At 37.8% G+C, this 15,199-nt stretch overlaps 2 protein-coding genes across 3 annotated transcripts in view; one reads left to right on the forward strand and one right to left on the reverse strand.

Annotated features, from left to right (window-relative positions):
- LOC142358508 (large ribosomal subunit protein uL23m-like) overlaps positions 1–15,199 on the forward strand; it is a 486,669-nt gene that overhangs the window by 398,895 nt on the left and 72,575 nt on the right. The window lies entirely within an intron of this gene.
- The window catches only part of LOC142358438 (F-box and WD repeat domain containing protein 10B-like), a 53,599-nt gene that overhangs the window by 2,849 nt on the left and 35,551 nt on the right, over positions 1–15,199 (reverse strand). The window contains 2 exon segments of the mRNA XM_075409835.1: positions 5,407–5,773; positions 6,073–6,184. Coding sequence (XP_075265950.1) covers positions 5,407–5,773; positions 6,073–6,184 — 479 coding nt within the window.

The raw sequence follows: 15,199 nt of genomic DNA on the forward strand, positions 1-15,199 counted from the left end.
CAGGTAAGGAAGGACTTTGTGAAGATGTCCGCTGCCATTTTGTCTGTTGGAACGTAATGAATTGAAATAGTCCCATCCTCCGTCTTGTCCCGAATAAAGTGAAACTTTGTCTCAATGTGCTTGCTCCTCTTGTGCATGACTGAGTTTTGGCAAAAACTGATACAACTTTGGTTGTCCTCTCCTATTGCTATTGGACGTTTCTGTTGGATGCCAAAATCCTCTAGAAGTTGTTTCAGGTAGAGTGCTTCCTGAACTGCTGCTGCCATGCCCTGATATTCTGCTTCTGATGAAGAAAGAGCAACGGTGGCCTGCTTCTTGACACCCCAGCTGAGTGCTGCGCCACGTCCGTTGAGCTTGAAGTAATAGAACGTTGTTGATTTTCTGTCGTTCGCATCGCCAGACCAGTCTGCATCACTTTCCCCCACTAAATCATAACTAGCCTTTTTGTGTAAGTAAGTTTTAAACCTTTTGAACCTTGAAGATATTGCAGAAGTCGTTTTCCGCATAGCCAGTGTCGATTGGTAGGTCCTTTCATGTGCCTGGACAGAATGTTGACTGTCAACATGATGTCTGGCCTCGTCTGTTTGGCCGGATAAAGAAGTGATCCAACCAAGCTTCTGTAGATCTTCTGGTCGACTTCTTCGTCTCTGTTCTGTGCTGTCTGAAGTTTCAAATTCAAATCAGCTGGAGTTCTTGCGGGTTTGCATTGACCCATTTGAAACCGTTTAAGCATTGTTTTTATGTAGCGTTTATGGTCAACTGTGACTTTGCCCTCTTCTTGTCTGATTCTAAGGCCCAGAAACCAGTGTAGTCTCCCTCTGTCTTTCCTGTGAAATGTTGCCTCTCGTGCCTTCTTGACATTGGAGATCACTGTCATACTTCTTGATGCTACTATGATTTCGTCAAAGCAGACCAAGATGAAGGTGTGATCCTCTGCCTCTGATCTTGCGAACAAGCAGTGATCATTCCTGCTTCTGGTGAACCCCTGTCTCAGTAGGAAGTTTGTCAGCTCTTTGTACCAGTTTTTAGCAGCCTGTTTCAAACCATAAATTGATTTATTTAGTCGACATACTAACTTCTCCCCATCTGATCCTCGTTTTACAAACTACTGTGGCTGTTCCAGATACACTTCTACCTCGATTGGTGAAAGCAGGAAAGCAGTCTTGACATCAAATTGGTGCATCACATGGCCCTGCTTCGCTGATAGCTGAAATATAATCCTGAATGTCTCTGGCTTACAGGTATGCGCAAAAGTCTCAAAATAGTCCAGTCCTTCCACATGTTTGAAGCCTTTTGCCTCATATCATGCTTTGTATTTGTCGACTTAACCACTGGGTCCCAATTTCACTTTGTAGACCAATTTGCCGGTATGACGTCCCTGTCTGTGGGTGGTCTCACTAGGTCCCAAGTCTCGTTGTCTTGGAGTGCCTTGACCTCGTCATTCATTGCCCGGTACCACTGGTCCCATTCGTCAGCTTGCTTGGCTTCGTAGACTGTTTTGGGTTCCACATAATTAGCCTCAGCCACCGCAAGATGGGTCCCAACTTCTCCAAAAATTTGCGGAACATGCCTTGCTAGTGTCCCTCGTCTGGGCTCTGCCCTGTTCGCTTGCTCCAGTGCCTCTTCAAAGAAGCCAACTGTCTGTGGGAAGTCCTCCGTTTCACTGTCTTCCAGTGACTCAAGAGTCTCTGAGACTCCCTCTTGTTGCAGTAGATTCTTCATCCAGTGCTGCTTCCTCAACATCTGAGGCATCTCGTCTCAGTGTCGTTTCTTGAGTGTTCACGCTCTCTGCGTCATGCCACTCTTCCTTTATTGCAGTAGATGTGCCCTGCTCCTCTTTGGTGCCATCGTCTTGATGACCACCATCTGGGTGCCAGATCCCCAGTTGCTGTGACCCCTCATCTAGTAGGTCGGTTGTCTCTGTGTTGTCAGAGATTGAGCCCACTTCGGACTCCTTGATGATCACATCTCGAACTGCCACAACATTGCGTGTGTTGGGTACGTACACTAGGTATCCGTTGTCTCCTTCAGTGTAACCCACAAACTTTCCTTCCACTGCCTTGGGTTCAAGTTGGCTGACATCTCTCCTTCCACTGCCTTTCCTTCCACTGCCTTGGGTTCAAGTTGGCTGACATCTCCCGCTTCCTCGTGAAGACTGTGCAACCAAAAATAGATAGTTTACTAATTGAAAGCTTAGGTTTTATACCTCGCATCAACTCTGCTGGGCATTTTTCTTCTCCTCGTCTCACAACCCAGTTCCTGATCCTTGTTGCGTGAAGAATTGTTGCTCCCCACATCATCTTCGGAAGTCCTGAGTCAATGAGCAAACATCTTGCCATCTCCAGTAGTGTCCTGTTGCACCACTCAGCTAACCCATTCTGTTGTGGCGTCTCTGGTATGGTCTTCTCCTGTAGAATGCCTGCATCTAAGCAGTATGTCTTGAACTGCTCTGAGAGAAACTCCTTGGCATTGTCTTGCCTCAGCTTCTTGGGCGTCCCCACACTGAGAACAAATTTCTTCGGGCTGGCCAGTGCTTCACATTTTGCCTTAAGCAAGTCCACAAACACAAACTTCGTGTACTGGTCTGCAAAAACAATGCAGAATCAAATTCCTGACAGTGACTCTACTCTGAAAGGTCCCATCACTTCTGTGAACACTCCTCCAGCTTCTCTTCTGCTTGGGTCTCTGCCACTTTTGGTACTGGAGTCTTTGTGATCTTGGCCAATGCACACACATTGCATACATCATCGAGTTCCCCCACTGTCTCTGGTGCATTCTTGACCACATCCGCTTGATTCAAATGACCCAATTGTCTGTGCCACTTCCTTGCACTGTCAAGTTTCACGCTGTTGGAACTCATCTTGAATTCTAGATCGCTGCAGGGTAAGTAAAACAAATTATTTTCATGTGTTAGTTTTACCCGAGTTCCCTTCTGGAGTTTCACTCAGCTATTTCCTTTCTCGAAAGTGAAGCTATGTCCCCATTCGGTGCATATTGAGACTGATAGGAGGTTTGAAGAATAGTCCGGCACACACAAAACATTTTTGAGTTCGCATTGAAATTCCCCTTTGTTTGCGGGTATGCTGATTCTCACACAGCCTCTGCGCACCACTCTCGATGCCTCTCCGTGGGGATTTCTGACCACTGATTGAATTCGCACAAAGTCCAGGAACGCATCGATGTTCGTCACTGTGTGATCAGTACAACCACTGTCCACTAGCATGCCTGCTGTCCTCCACTGGATAAGAGCTGCCCAGTATTCCTCGTCTGGTGAAGCCAATGTTGGACCCATTGCCACTGACTCCTGTTTGCCTCCATCTCTTTGTCTCCTGTATGCCCTGTCTAGATGACCTTTCTCACCACACTTGCTGCATTGTGCTGTCTCCTTCCTCCTGCAGTCCTTGGCAAAGTGTCCAGGGATCCAACACACAAAGCAGTTTCCTTTCATGGGTCCTTTCTTGAAGTCACGCTTCACTGCCAGTGCCAATCAACCACTTTATCCCTTGTGCCTCTGTGCTGTGCTCTCATGGAAGTTCTGCAGCCTTTTTCTCAACTCTGTGAAGTTCGTTGCCGGGCTAAAGCTTTCCTGTATAACAAAACTTTCATACCTCATTGGCAGACCATTGAGGACCAAGGCGTTGAAGAGGGTCTCTGAAACTGCTTCCCCTGCTTCTTGTAGCCTTGTGAGCAACTCTTGTCCCCTGATGAAGAAACTATCCAAATCCTCAGCATCCTCGAGCTGCAGTCGAGCAAGCTGTGCCACCAAAGTCGCCACTGTCGGCGTCTCCACACTCTGAATTCTCTCTTGCAAAATCTTCCAAGCCTTTGCTGCATCTCCGATGCCGTCATCTCCCACACAGTCATGTCTCATCAGCCTGAGGGTTGTTGCGTCAAGAGTCAGTGCCAGATCGCACCTCACATTGTTCCGTTTCTCCTTGATGTCTGCAATTTCCTTCTCATATGCATCCTTCAGCACCTTGTGGTGCTTCTTTTCATCATTGCTCGCCACATTGGCTAGTGGTGCAGGCTCGTTGGGTTGCTCCTCTGTCCCAAGTAGTGATTTGTAGAGTCCCTTCGTCTGCATCACTGCCACAAATCTTGTGCTCCAGATTGGAAAGTCCTGTGCCTTTCCTGTGTAGGTGAGCAGCTTCACTGTCTGTTGATCCATTGTAGTTTGAGCAGGCAAAACAGTGTTGATAAGAAAAGGTACTAAGCAGAAAAAGATTATGACTGTCAACAACAAATTAGTTTTGTTTTAGAAATTAGTTTTAAGACTTAGAAAAATGCTGGGCCCATAACCTGTTGGGTTATGGGTTTTCGCAAGCGGAATAAAAGCGTTTTTTAACTAAGTAGAAAAATAAATTTCTCAAAATGAGAGAATAACAAAAGTGATATTTTACAGTAGAATTTAGAGATTTACAGGAGATATCTGATTATTAGATCAAGATGGTGATTTGATTTTGGGGGTGAAAAAGGACTCAAAAATCAGCTGTATATACACCCATTATCAGTGCGAGAAAGTCAAGATACAAAACTAATCTTAGCACCATGATTTATAGTGGGGGTCGCAAGGGTTACCCAATATGATTTGCTTCTGCAAATCCGTCGCAAAGGGAACCATAAATGGAATGCATTCGCACTTTTCTAAGATTTTATTCACACTTCCGGAGATATCTTAATCATTTAATACATGCTGTGAAGATTATACATCAAATAATCTCACTCTAATATTAGTTATCTAGATTCACCAATTTGAACCGAATTTTGATTCTAAGCACCATTTCTTGATGATTCATTTATATAAATTCTCTGATTAAAATCAATTTGCTTTTGTCTTTCTAATCTGGTTAGTTAAACTTTCTTTCTAATTCTCACTAAGTTTAAGACTATAGCTTGATCGATATTCTAACAAATTTAAAATGTTTTTTTTTCGTGGGGGTTTATTTCCTAGACCGCCAACGAGGTCATATTTTAATTTCAGTATTTCAGAACTGAGGTGAAATTAATGTTCTCCACCTAACTATCAGTGTATTTCAAATGTCATACTTACTTTTCAATGAAAAAAGAAGACGGGGAAACTTAGTTTGCGCAGTTTCATTCACAGACCCATAACGCAAAAGGCTTCCCCAATTATCCATACTGGGGCACCGCCGGTTTATTCACTCAGTTTATAAATGGGGTCACTTTTATAGTGTACCAAGATTGAAAAAGTGAAAACTAGCAATATAATTGCGCAAACTTACTCAAAATTTGTGTATCATATTTAGTGATGTTACTGATGAAAATGCAATAGATTTTTAGATAATAATTCTCGAGGCAGAGAACTTTGCGACAAGTATATTCGATTAAAATAGTAAATGGTCATAGTCAGTTATGTTTATAAAGCATAATGTTAAAAACGCCCACCCTGCAATTGTTGAATTTCTTCGGCGTGTCTCCGCTTCGGCTAAATTGGGATCCGGTTCCGAGGTGTCCGCAGTTCTGCTCGTGTTCTTACCAGATGGCAGAAGCTGTTGTTTGGAAAGCATTTGTACTGACTGGACTACCTTCGAGTCCAGACCTCCTCCGGTCAGTGTCGGAACACCACCTACACCGGTAGTAGTTCCGACAGTCGTGTTTTCTCTAGTGCTTTTAGCAGCACTCGTAGGGGCTGATTTTGCGCCCACTGTAGTCGTAACGACACTTCGCTTGGTAGTCGTGACACCTCCGAGTTCCGAACCCCAATCCGAGTACTTGTCGGAATCTATCGTTTCGGGTCGAGAAATTAAATGAGCTGAAGCAAAACAAAGAACTGCATTCGTGGCGCCGAAATTGGGTCCCGATATCTGGCTCAATAAGTTGTGATGATTTTGGTTTCATCGCTAACTGATTGGTAGTGGTATTTCTTACTCACGGTAGTTCGCATTTTTCTTACTCTTTTGCGCGCAAGAGGAATGATTAGGAATTCCGAAGAAGTTAAATTCGTTTGAACTTCAGATAATCTATTTTCTTTTAGTTTAAGATTTTAACGTGACTAAAAATCAAGAATTATCATTTAGTGACTCAAACAAGCAGTGAATCCTGCTACGGAACCTTTTTTCTTTGGAACTTTTTGCGTGGTGATCACACTTCCACTAGTTGCAGGCCTCCTGTCTGATCCAGGCATCTCAGGGTGGTTCAAGATCCTAGGGTTTGTACCTCCCACCTAAAACAATACAGACTCATAAGCAAAAAAATAGAAAATATCAACGGGTTAGATAAAGGTCATGACTCAAAGGTTGAATGGCAAAGTTAAGGGAAGGATCTTTGCTTTTGAAAGTAATGTTTGTCATTTGAAACCCTAGTTCACAAGCTACAAACTACTCACGCGTAAATTCTGCACACAAAGAAACAAACATAACCCAATAACTTCGGGCGGCTTGTTCTCAAACGACCGGCGAGCGGTTAGCTAAGTCAGTAGATGGCTACGGTTTAGTGAGGCTAGCTTTAGCTTAATTGAAGGGGCGTGAGGTAAGCGCAGCGGGGGGTGCACCGGGGGGATTGACGGCAAAGGTGTGGTGCGGGTCTTTGGGGGCACGTCCTTGCGGCCTGAACGATGTGTGGGGATTGGGGGGGGGGGGGAGGGGCAAAGGGAGGGGCTGAATTGAGGTATGAAGTGGGGGATCAAACTCTAAGAACTCTCTCCTTCGCACCATGAGTATGCATCTCCAAAACAGTTTCTGTGAATCGAATACTTAGAGACTAGTGAGCTGAAAGGCTCTAAGGCACTAACTTTATGACCTCTGGGCGCTACCAGTTTATTCCGCTTTTGAGGACGAAAAGCCAAATGGGTCAGCAGAAAAATTGGTCAAGCACAAAATTGCGTACAAAGGTCACAAGACTAGTATAATTGCTACAAACTTCATTTGAGAGCAATTAAAAAATATAACATTTACAAAATGAGGACAGAAACAAGTAAACAAACCCAGTCTATCTTCATCTAAGCGATGAAATATGCTGTCATGTTTTTCACCTATAATTTGACCTATTTTATATGAAAGTTGCAGTTAAGTAGAAAAGTTTATCCTCTACGCGTACAAACGAAAATTTGATCTGTTGAATTTTATACAGCTTACAGACATTTTACACTGTGTGCTGACATCCTCAACGCAAACAAACGACAGTTTTTTGCAAGAAAGTGCTGTTTTGTAGTCATTTTGTCGTCTGGTGGTTTATACTGTGTTTTGTATGAAAAATGTTTTACCAACACGCAAAGTCTTTAAATTGTAGGGTTTTGACTGACTTTTCATGAGTGGTAAAGATAAAAGATAAAAGAACATTTCTATTGATATACTTGGATTAACGAACCGAACACAAAAATTAAATCAAAGTAACCACAAATGAGTTTTCGTTTTCCATAAGTATGTAGTTTGTAGCTGAAAATAGTGTAGAAAAAATTTCGAAGAATTCTGTTTTGTGTGACTTTATTAAGAAGGTTCTGTTCATGAAGATATACAAGTTTAGCAATGAGTTTACCTCGCCTAACAACAATACATGTCTTTATTTTCACATCATCATAGTATGGTACTGTACCAATATTCACAAAAACAGTCTTGCGTTTACTTTCCAGAAGTGAAACACTCTTGGTAAAACCACGCCCTCGGTGACTAGGGCAACTAGAGAGATTGGATGAAATTTTGTTGTTCTACTTTTTGCTGTTCCGATCAAACTTTGATCAACGATTATATAAACGACTAAATTGAGTTTAATGCAGCAGTGTGTCATTCTTTGTTACCTCTTTTGCTTCACAGGATAGGGTCAACACCATTCCTCAGTAAATGAACATTTCTTGATGAACCCAATTTTAAAGCCAAAGATGAGATGAGATGATGGATCTCCAGCAGTACAGTCCCCAAGAAAATATCGCTACCCCTGATGTATTCATGGCAGTATTAATTTTGTGATTTTTGTGGTTTATTTTTTATTCATATTAGATAAAACTGGAAAAAAAATAATGGTATACCATGCTGGAGTACACATTCAATAGTATATCTATATTTTCCTATTATCTTCTTGTACCGCAACATCAGCATAACAAATTTTAAAAAACGGAGACCAATTTTTTATTTGCACAAACCTTTATTTGTTAGCAAAAGGATAAATTTATCCCTGTTGAGAAAACACGCTTTCTGTCAAGCAATTTTTATAGGAAAAGACAACTTTCGATTTCACACTCTATGCTAAAGTACTGTAACTTTCTTGCTTTCCTAATACCGATTGTAAAACAAATTTCAAACAATCGCTTCAAATTAATTTTTTTGGGTCACAAATTTGACTATGGCACTTTTACTTTAAAAAAAATCGCCACAACGAGTGAACATAACATAGCGAAAAATATTATGAATGTTATTTGATTGGAAGTGGAGACTGTATGCAACTTTTTAGTGCTGCTATAATTTTTGCAAACTCTGCCTTCTATTACCACGATAAATAATCTTTACTGTGACAAAAACCTCAAAAAAAAACGAAAAACATATCCAATTGGATAAAACAAACATTTGGTTGTTCCTTAACATACATTGTTTGTTTGCTTCTAAAATTGTCAAAATCATTTTTTATTTAAAAACATTTTCCCTCTATTAACAGATTGAATAGAAAAGTTTGTTTTTCATGCATATTTCTTGCGTGTTTTTGATATTTGTAATTTTAGAATTAACAACTTTTTGCAGTCCAATCAAAATTGAATAGAATTACTATTTCATTTTTATCTGCACATGTTCTTGCTCGAGCTATGCAATTTATGCAGTGCGTCAGGAAGCACAAGAGCATTGCAGGAGAAAGAAATTATAGAAGAAAATTTGGAAATCAATTTTTGAGGCCAATTTATCAAAATATAAGCACAATCATAGCTCAACTCAATTTTAAAAAGTACTAGCAGGCCCGCAAAATCATCACAAGAAAATCATTTAAAAGAATAGGTTTAAAAATGAGATTTTTTTGTACCAGCTCAGGCTGTAAGCCATGACCCTCGTTCAACAGCCAGAGGTATTACGTTACTTTACCGATGTGTTTGGTTTAGTATATTACCCCAAGTAACACCAATTTTTTGATCGAAGACTTAATTGGCTTTGATATCTTGCATATTTAAGTACCGCTAAGACTTGTACAGATAACGAACTTCTACATGTTCGCAGAGCGCAACTCATATAATACATTAATCTACATGTTTCAGGTGCGGTAAAATATGCGAAGTTGAGGAGCTATAACATGCAAAAAAGAAAAGAGAAAGAAAGCAAAAAGGGTACAAGAGAAAGAAAGAAAAAAAGTGAGAAAAGAAAGTGAGAAAACAAAGTGAGAAAAGAAAGTGAGAAAAAAGTGAGAAAACAAAGAGAGAAAAGAAAGTGAGAAAACAAAGAGAGAAAAGAAAGTGAGAACAGAAAGTGATAAAACAAAGTGAGAAACGAAAGTGAGAAGAAAACGACGAAAAGAAAGTGAAGAGAATGAGGAAAAGAAAGTGAAGAAATGAGAGAGAAAAGAAAGTGAGAAAAGAAACGAAAAAGTGAGAAGACAGAGTGAGAAAACAAAGCGAGAAAACACAGTGAGAGAACAAAGTGAGAAATGAAAATGAAAAAAGAAAGTGAGAAAAGAAAGCGAGAAAAGAAAGTGAGAAACGAAAACGAAAAGAAAGTGAAAAAAGTGAGAAAAGAAAATGAAAAGAAAGTGAGAAAAGAAAGTGAGAAAAGAACGTGAGAAAAGAAAGTGAGAAAAGAATGTAAGAGAGGAAAGTGAGAAAAGAAGATGAGAAAAAAAAGTGAGAAAAGAAAGTGAAAAAAAGGAAGGGAAAGTGAGAAGACAACGTGAGAAAAGAAAGTGAGAACAGAAAGCGAGAAAAGAAAGTGAGAAAAGAAAGTGAGAAAAGAAAGCGAGAAAAGAAAGTGAGAAATGAAAGCGAAAAAAGAAAGTGAGAAAAGAAAGTGAGAAACTAATTTGAGAAAAGAAAGTGACAAAAAAGTGAAAGAGAGAAAGGAAAAGTGAGAAGACAAGGTGAAAAAAGAAAGTAAGAAAAGAAAGTGAAACGAAAGTTGGAAAAGAAAGTGAGAAAAGAACGTGAGAAAAGAAAGTGAGAAAAGAAAGTGAGAAAAAAAAGCGAGAAAAAAAAGTGAGAAAAGAAAACGAAAAAAGAAAGTGAGAAAAGAAAGTGAGAAAAGAAAGTGAGAAAAGAAAGTGAGAAACGAATGTGAGAAAAGAAAGTGATAAAAAAGTGAAAAAAGAGAGGAAGAAAAAGTGAGAAGACAAGGTGAGAAAAGAAAGTGAAAAGAAAGTGAGAAAAGAAAGCGAGAAAAGAAATTGAGAAAAAAAGTGAGAAAAGAAAGTGACAAAAGAAAGTGAGAAACGAAAGTGAGAAAAGAAAGTGAGAAAAGAAATTGAGAAAAGAAAGTGAAAAAAGAAAGGAAAAGTGAGAAGACAAAGTGAGAAAACAAAGAGAGAAAAGAAAGTGAGAAAACAAAAGAAAGTGAGAAGAAAACGACGAAAAGGAAGTGAAGAAAAGAGAATGAGGAAAAAAGTGAAGAAATGAAAGAGAAAAGGAGGTGAGAAAAGTGAGAAAAGGAAAAAAACTGAGAAGACAGAGTGAGAAAACAAAGCGAGAAAACACAGTGAGAAAACAAAGTGAGAAAAAAAGTGGGAGAAAGAACAAAGTGAGAAATGAAAATGAGAAAAGAAAGTGAGAAAAAAAGCGAGAAAAGAAAGTGAGAAACGAAAACGAAAAGAAAGTGAAAAAAGTGAGAAAAGAAAGTGAGAAAAGAAAGTGAGAAAATAACGTGAGAAAAGAAAGTGAGAAAAGAAAGTGAGAAAGGAAAGTGAGAAAAGAAAGTGAGAAAAGAAAGTGAGAAAAGAAAGTGAAAACAAGAAAGGAAGGGAAAGTGAGAAGACAAAATGAGAAGAGAAGGTGAGAAATGAAAGCGAGAAAAGAAAGTGAGAAAAAAAGGCGAAAAAAGAAAGTGAGAAAAGAAAGTGAGAAAAGAAAGTGAGAAAAGAAAGTGAGAAAAGAAAGTGAGAAAAGAATGTGAGAAAAGAAAGTGACAAAAAAGTGAAAAAAAGAGGAAGAAAAAGTGAGAAGACAAGGTGAGAAAAGAAAGTGAGAAAAGAAAGTGAGAAAACAAAGAGTAAGAAGTGAGAAGAAAACGACGAAAAGGAAGTGAAGAAAAGAGAATGAGGAAAAAAAAGTGAAGAAATGAAAGAGAAAAGGAAGTGAGAAAAGTGAGAAAAGGAAAAATACTGAGAAGACAGAGTGAGAAAACAAAGCGAGAAAACACAGTGAGAAAACAAAGTGAGAAAAAAAGTGAGAGAAAGAACAAAGTGAGAAATGAAAACGAGAAAAGAAAGTGAGAAACGAAAACGAAAAAAAAGTGAAAAAAGTGAAAGAAAGTGAGAAAAAAAAGTGAGAAAAGAAAGTGAGAAAAGAAAGTAAGAAAAGAAAGTGAAAACAAGAAAGGAAGGGAAAGTGAGAAGACAAAATGAGAAGAGAAAGTGAGAACAGAAAGCGAAAAAAGAAAGTGAGAAAAGAAGGCGAAAAAAGAAAGTGAGAAAAGAAAGTGAGAAAAAGTGAGAAAAGAAAGTGAGAAAAGAAAGTGAGAAAAGAATGTGAGAAAAGAAAGTGACAAAAAAGTGAAAAAAAGAGGAAGAAAAAGTGAGAAGACAAGGTGAGAAAAGAAAGTGAGAAAAGAAAGTGAAAAGAAAGTGAGAAAAGAAAGTGACAAAAGAAAGTGAGAAACGAAAGTGAGAAAAGAAAGTGACAAAAGAAAGTGAGAAACGAAAGTGAGAAAAGAAAGTGACAAAAGAAAGCGAGAAAAGAAAATGAGAAAAGAAAGTTGGAAAAGAAAGTGAGAAAGGAAAGTGAGAAAAGAAAGTGAGAAAAGAAAGCGAGAAAAGAAAGTGAGCAAAGAAGGCGAAAAAAGAAAGTGAGAAAAGAAGTGAGAAAAGAAAGTGAGAAAAGAAAGTGAGAAAAGAAAGTGAGAAAAGAATGTGAGAAAAGAAAGTGGCAAAAAAGTGAAAAAAAGAGGAAGAAAAAGTGAGAAGACAAGGTGAGAAAAGAAAGTGAGAAAAGAAAGTGAAAAGAAAGTGAGAAAAGAAAGTGACAAAAGAAAGTGCGAAACGAAAGTGAGAAAAGAAAGTGACAAAAGAAAGTGAGAAACGAAAGTGAGAAAAGAAACTGAGAAAAGAAACTGAGAAAAGAAAGTGAAAAAAGAAAGGAAGGAAAAGTGAGAAGACAAAGTGAGAAAACAAAGAGAGAAAAGAAAGTGAGAAAACAAAATGAGAAAAGAAAGTGAGAAGAAAACGACGAAAAGAAAGTGAAGAAAAGAGAATGAGGTAAAAAGTGAAATTGAAGAGAAAAGGAAGTGAGAAAAGTGAGAAAAGAAAGGAAAAAATTGAGAAGACAGAGTGAGAAAACAAAGCGAGAAAACACAGTGAGAAGACAAAGTGAGAAAACAAAGTGAGAGAACAAAGTGAGAAAAGAAAGTGAGAAAAGAAAATTAGAAAAGAAAGTGAGAAAGGAAAGTGAGAAAAGAAAGTGAGAAAAGAAAGTGAGAAAAGATAGTAAAAGAAAGTGAAAAAAAGAAAGGAAAGGAAAGTGAGAAGACAAAGTGAGAAGAGAAAGTGAGAAAAGAAAGTGAGAAAAGAAAGTGAGAAAAGAATGTGAGAAAAGAAAGTGACAAAAAAGTGAAAAAGAGAGGAAGAAAAAGTGAGAAGACAAGGTGAAAAGAGAAAGTGAGAAAACAAAATGAGAAAAGAAAGTGAGAAGAAAACGACGAAAAGAAAGTGAAGAAAAGAGAATGAGGAAAAAAAGTGAAATGGAAGAGAAAAGGAAGTGAGAAAAGTGAGAAAAGAAAGGAAAAAACTGAGAAGACAGAGTGAGAAAACAAAGCGAGAAAACACAGTGAGAAAACAAAGTGAGAAAACAAAGTGAGAGAACAAAGTGAGAAAAGAAAGTGAGAAAAGAAAGTGAGAAAAGAAAGTGAGAAAGGAAAGTGAGAAAAGAAAGTGAGAAAAGAAAGTGAGAAAAGATAGTAAAAGAAAGTGAAAAAAAGAAAGGAAGGGAAAGTGAGAAGACAAAGTGAGAAGAGAAAGTGAGAAAAGAAGGTGAGAAAAGAAAGTGAGAAAAGAAAGTGAGAAAAGAATGTGAGAAAAGAAAGTGACAAAAAAATGAAAAAAGAGAGGAAGAAAAAGTGAGAAGACAAGGTGAGAAAAGAAAGTGAGAAAAGAAAACGAGAAAAGAAAGTGAAAAGAAAGTGAGAAAAGAAAGTGAGAAAAGAAAGTGACAAAAGAAAGTGAGAAACGAAAATGAGAAAAGAAAGTGAGAAAAGAACCTGAGAAAAAAAAGTGAAAAAAGAAAGGAAGAAAAAGTGAGAAGACAAGGTGAGAAAAGAAAGTGAGAAAAGAAAGTGAGAAAACAAAGAGTAAGAAGTGAGAAGAAAACGACGAAAAGAAAGTGAAGAAAAGAGAATGAGGAAAAAAAGTGAAATGAAAGAGAAAAGGAAGTGAGAAAAGAAAGGAAAAAACTGAGAAGACAGAGTGAGAAAACAAAGTGAGAAAACAAAGTGAGAGAACAAAGTGAGAAAAGAAAATGAGAAAAGAACGTGAGAAAAGAAAGTGAGAAACGAAAGTGAGAAAGGAAAGTGAGAAAAGAAAGAGAAATGAAAGTGAGAAAAGATAGTAGGAAAAGAAAGTGAAAAAAAGAAAGGAAGGGAAAGTGAGAAGACAAAGTGAGAAGAGAAAGTGAGAAAAGAAATTGAGAAAAGAAAGTGAGAAAAGAAAGTGAGAAAAGAATGTGAGAAAAGAAAGTGGCAAAAAAGTGAAAAAAAGAGGAAGAAAAAGTGAGAAGACAAGGTGAGAAAAGAAAGTGAGAAAAGAAAGTGAGAAAACAAAGAGTAAGAAGTGAGAAGAAAACGACGAAAAGGAAGTGAAGAAAAGAGAATGAGGAAAAAAAGTGAAGAAATGAAAGAGAAAAGGAAGTGAGAAAAGTGAGAAAAGGAAAAATACTGAGAAGACAGAGTGAGAAAACAAAGCGAGAAAACACAGTGAGAAAACAAAGTGAGAAAAAAAGTGAGAGAAAGAACAAAGTGAGAAATGAAAACGAGAAAAGAAAGTGAGAAACGAAAACGAAAAAAAGTGAAAAAAGTGAAAGAAAGTGAGAAAAGAAAGTGAGAAAAGAAAGTGAGAAAAGAAAGTAAGAAAAGAAAGTGAAAACAAGAAAGGAAGGGAAAGTGAGAAGACAAAATGAGAAGAGAAAGTGAGAACAGAAAGCGAAAAAAGAAAGTGAGAAAAGAAGGCGAAAAAAGAAAGTGAGAAAAGAAAGTGAGAAAAAGTGAGAAAAGAAAGTGAGAAAAGAAAGTGAGAAAAGAATGTGAGAAAAGAAAGTGACAAAAAAGTGAAAAAAAGAGGAAGAAAAAGTGAGAAGACAAGGTGAGAAAAGAAAGTGAGAAAAGAAAGTGAAAAGAAAGTGAGAAAAGAAAGTGACAAAAGAAAGTGAGAAACGAAAGTGAGAAAAGAAAGTGACAAAAGAAAGTGAGAAACGAAAGTGAGAAAAGAAAGTGACAAAAGAAAGCGACAAAAGAAAATGAGAAAAGAAAGTTGGAAAAGAAAGTGAGAAAGGAAAGTGAGAAAAGAAAGTGAGAAAAGAAAGCGAGAAAAGAAAGTGAGCAAAGAAGGCGAAAAAAGAAAGTGAGAAAAGAAGTGAGAAAAGAAAGTGAGAAAAGAAAGTGAGAAAAGAAAGTGAGAAAAGAATGTGAGAAAAGAAAGTGGCAAAAAAGTGAAAAAAAGAGGAAGAAAAAGTGAGAAGACAAGGTGAGAAAAGAAAGTGAGAAAAGAAAGTGAAAAGAAAGTGAGAAAAGAAAGTGACAAAAGAAAGTGAGAAACGAAAGTGAGAAAAGAAAGTGACAAAAGAAAGTGAGAAACGAAAGTGAGAAAAGAAACTGAGAAAAGAAACTGAGAAAAGAAAGTGAAAAAAGAAAGGAAGGAAAAGTGAGAAGACAAAGTGAGAAAACAAAGAGAGAAAAGAAAGTGAGAAAACAAAATGAGAAAAGAAAGTGAGAAGAAAACGACGAAAAGAAAGTGAAGAAAAGAGAATGAGGTAAAAAGTGAAATTGAAGAGAAAAGGAAGTGAGAAAAGTGAGAAAAGAAAGGAAAAAATTGAGAAGACAGAGTGAGAAAACAAAGCGAGAAAACACAGTGAGAAAACAAA

This window comes from Convolutriloba macropyga, chromosome 2, assembly GCF_964194025.1.
Source record: "Convolutriloba macropyga chromosome 2, txConMacr16.3, whole genome shotgun sequence".
NCBI classification, from domain to species: domain Eukaryota; kingdom Metazoa; phylum Xenacoelomorpha; order Acoela; family Convolutidae; genus Convolutriloba; species Convolutriloba macropyga.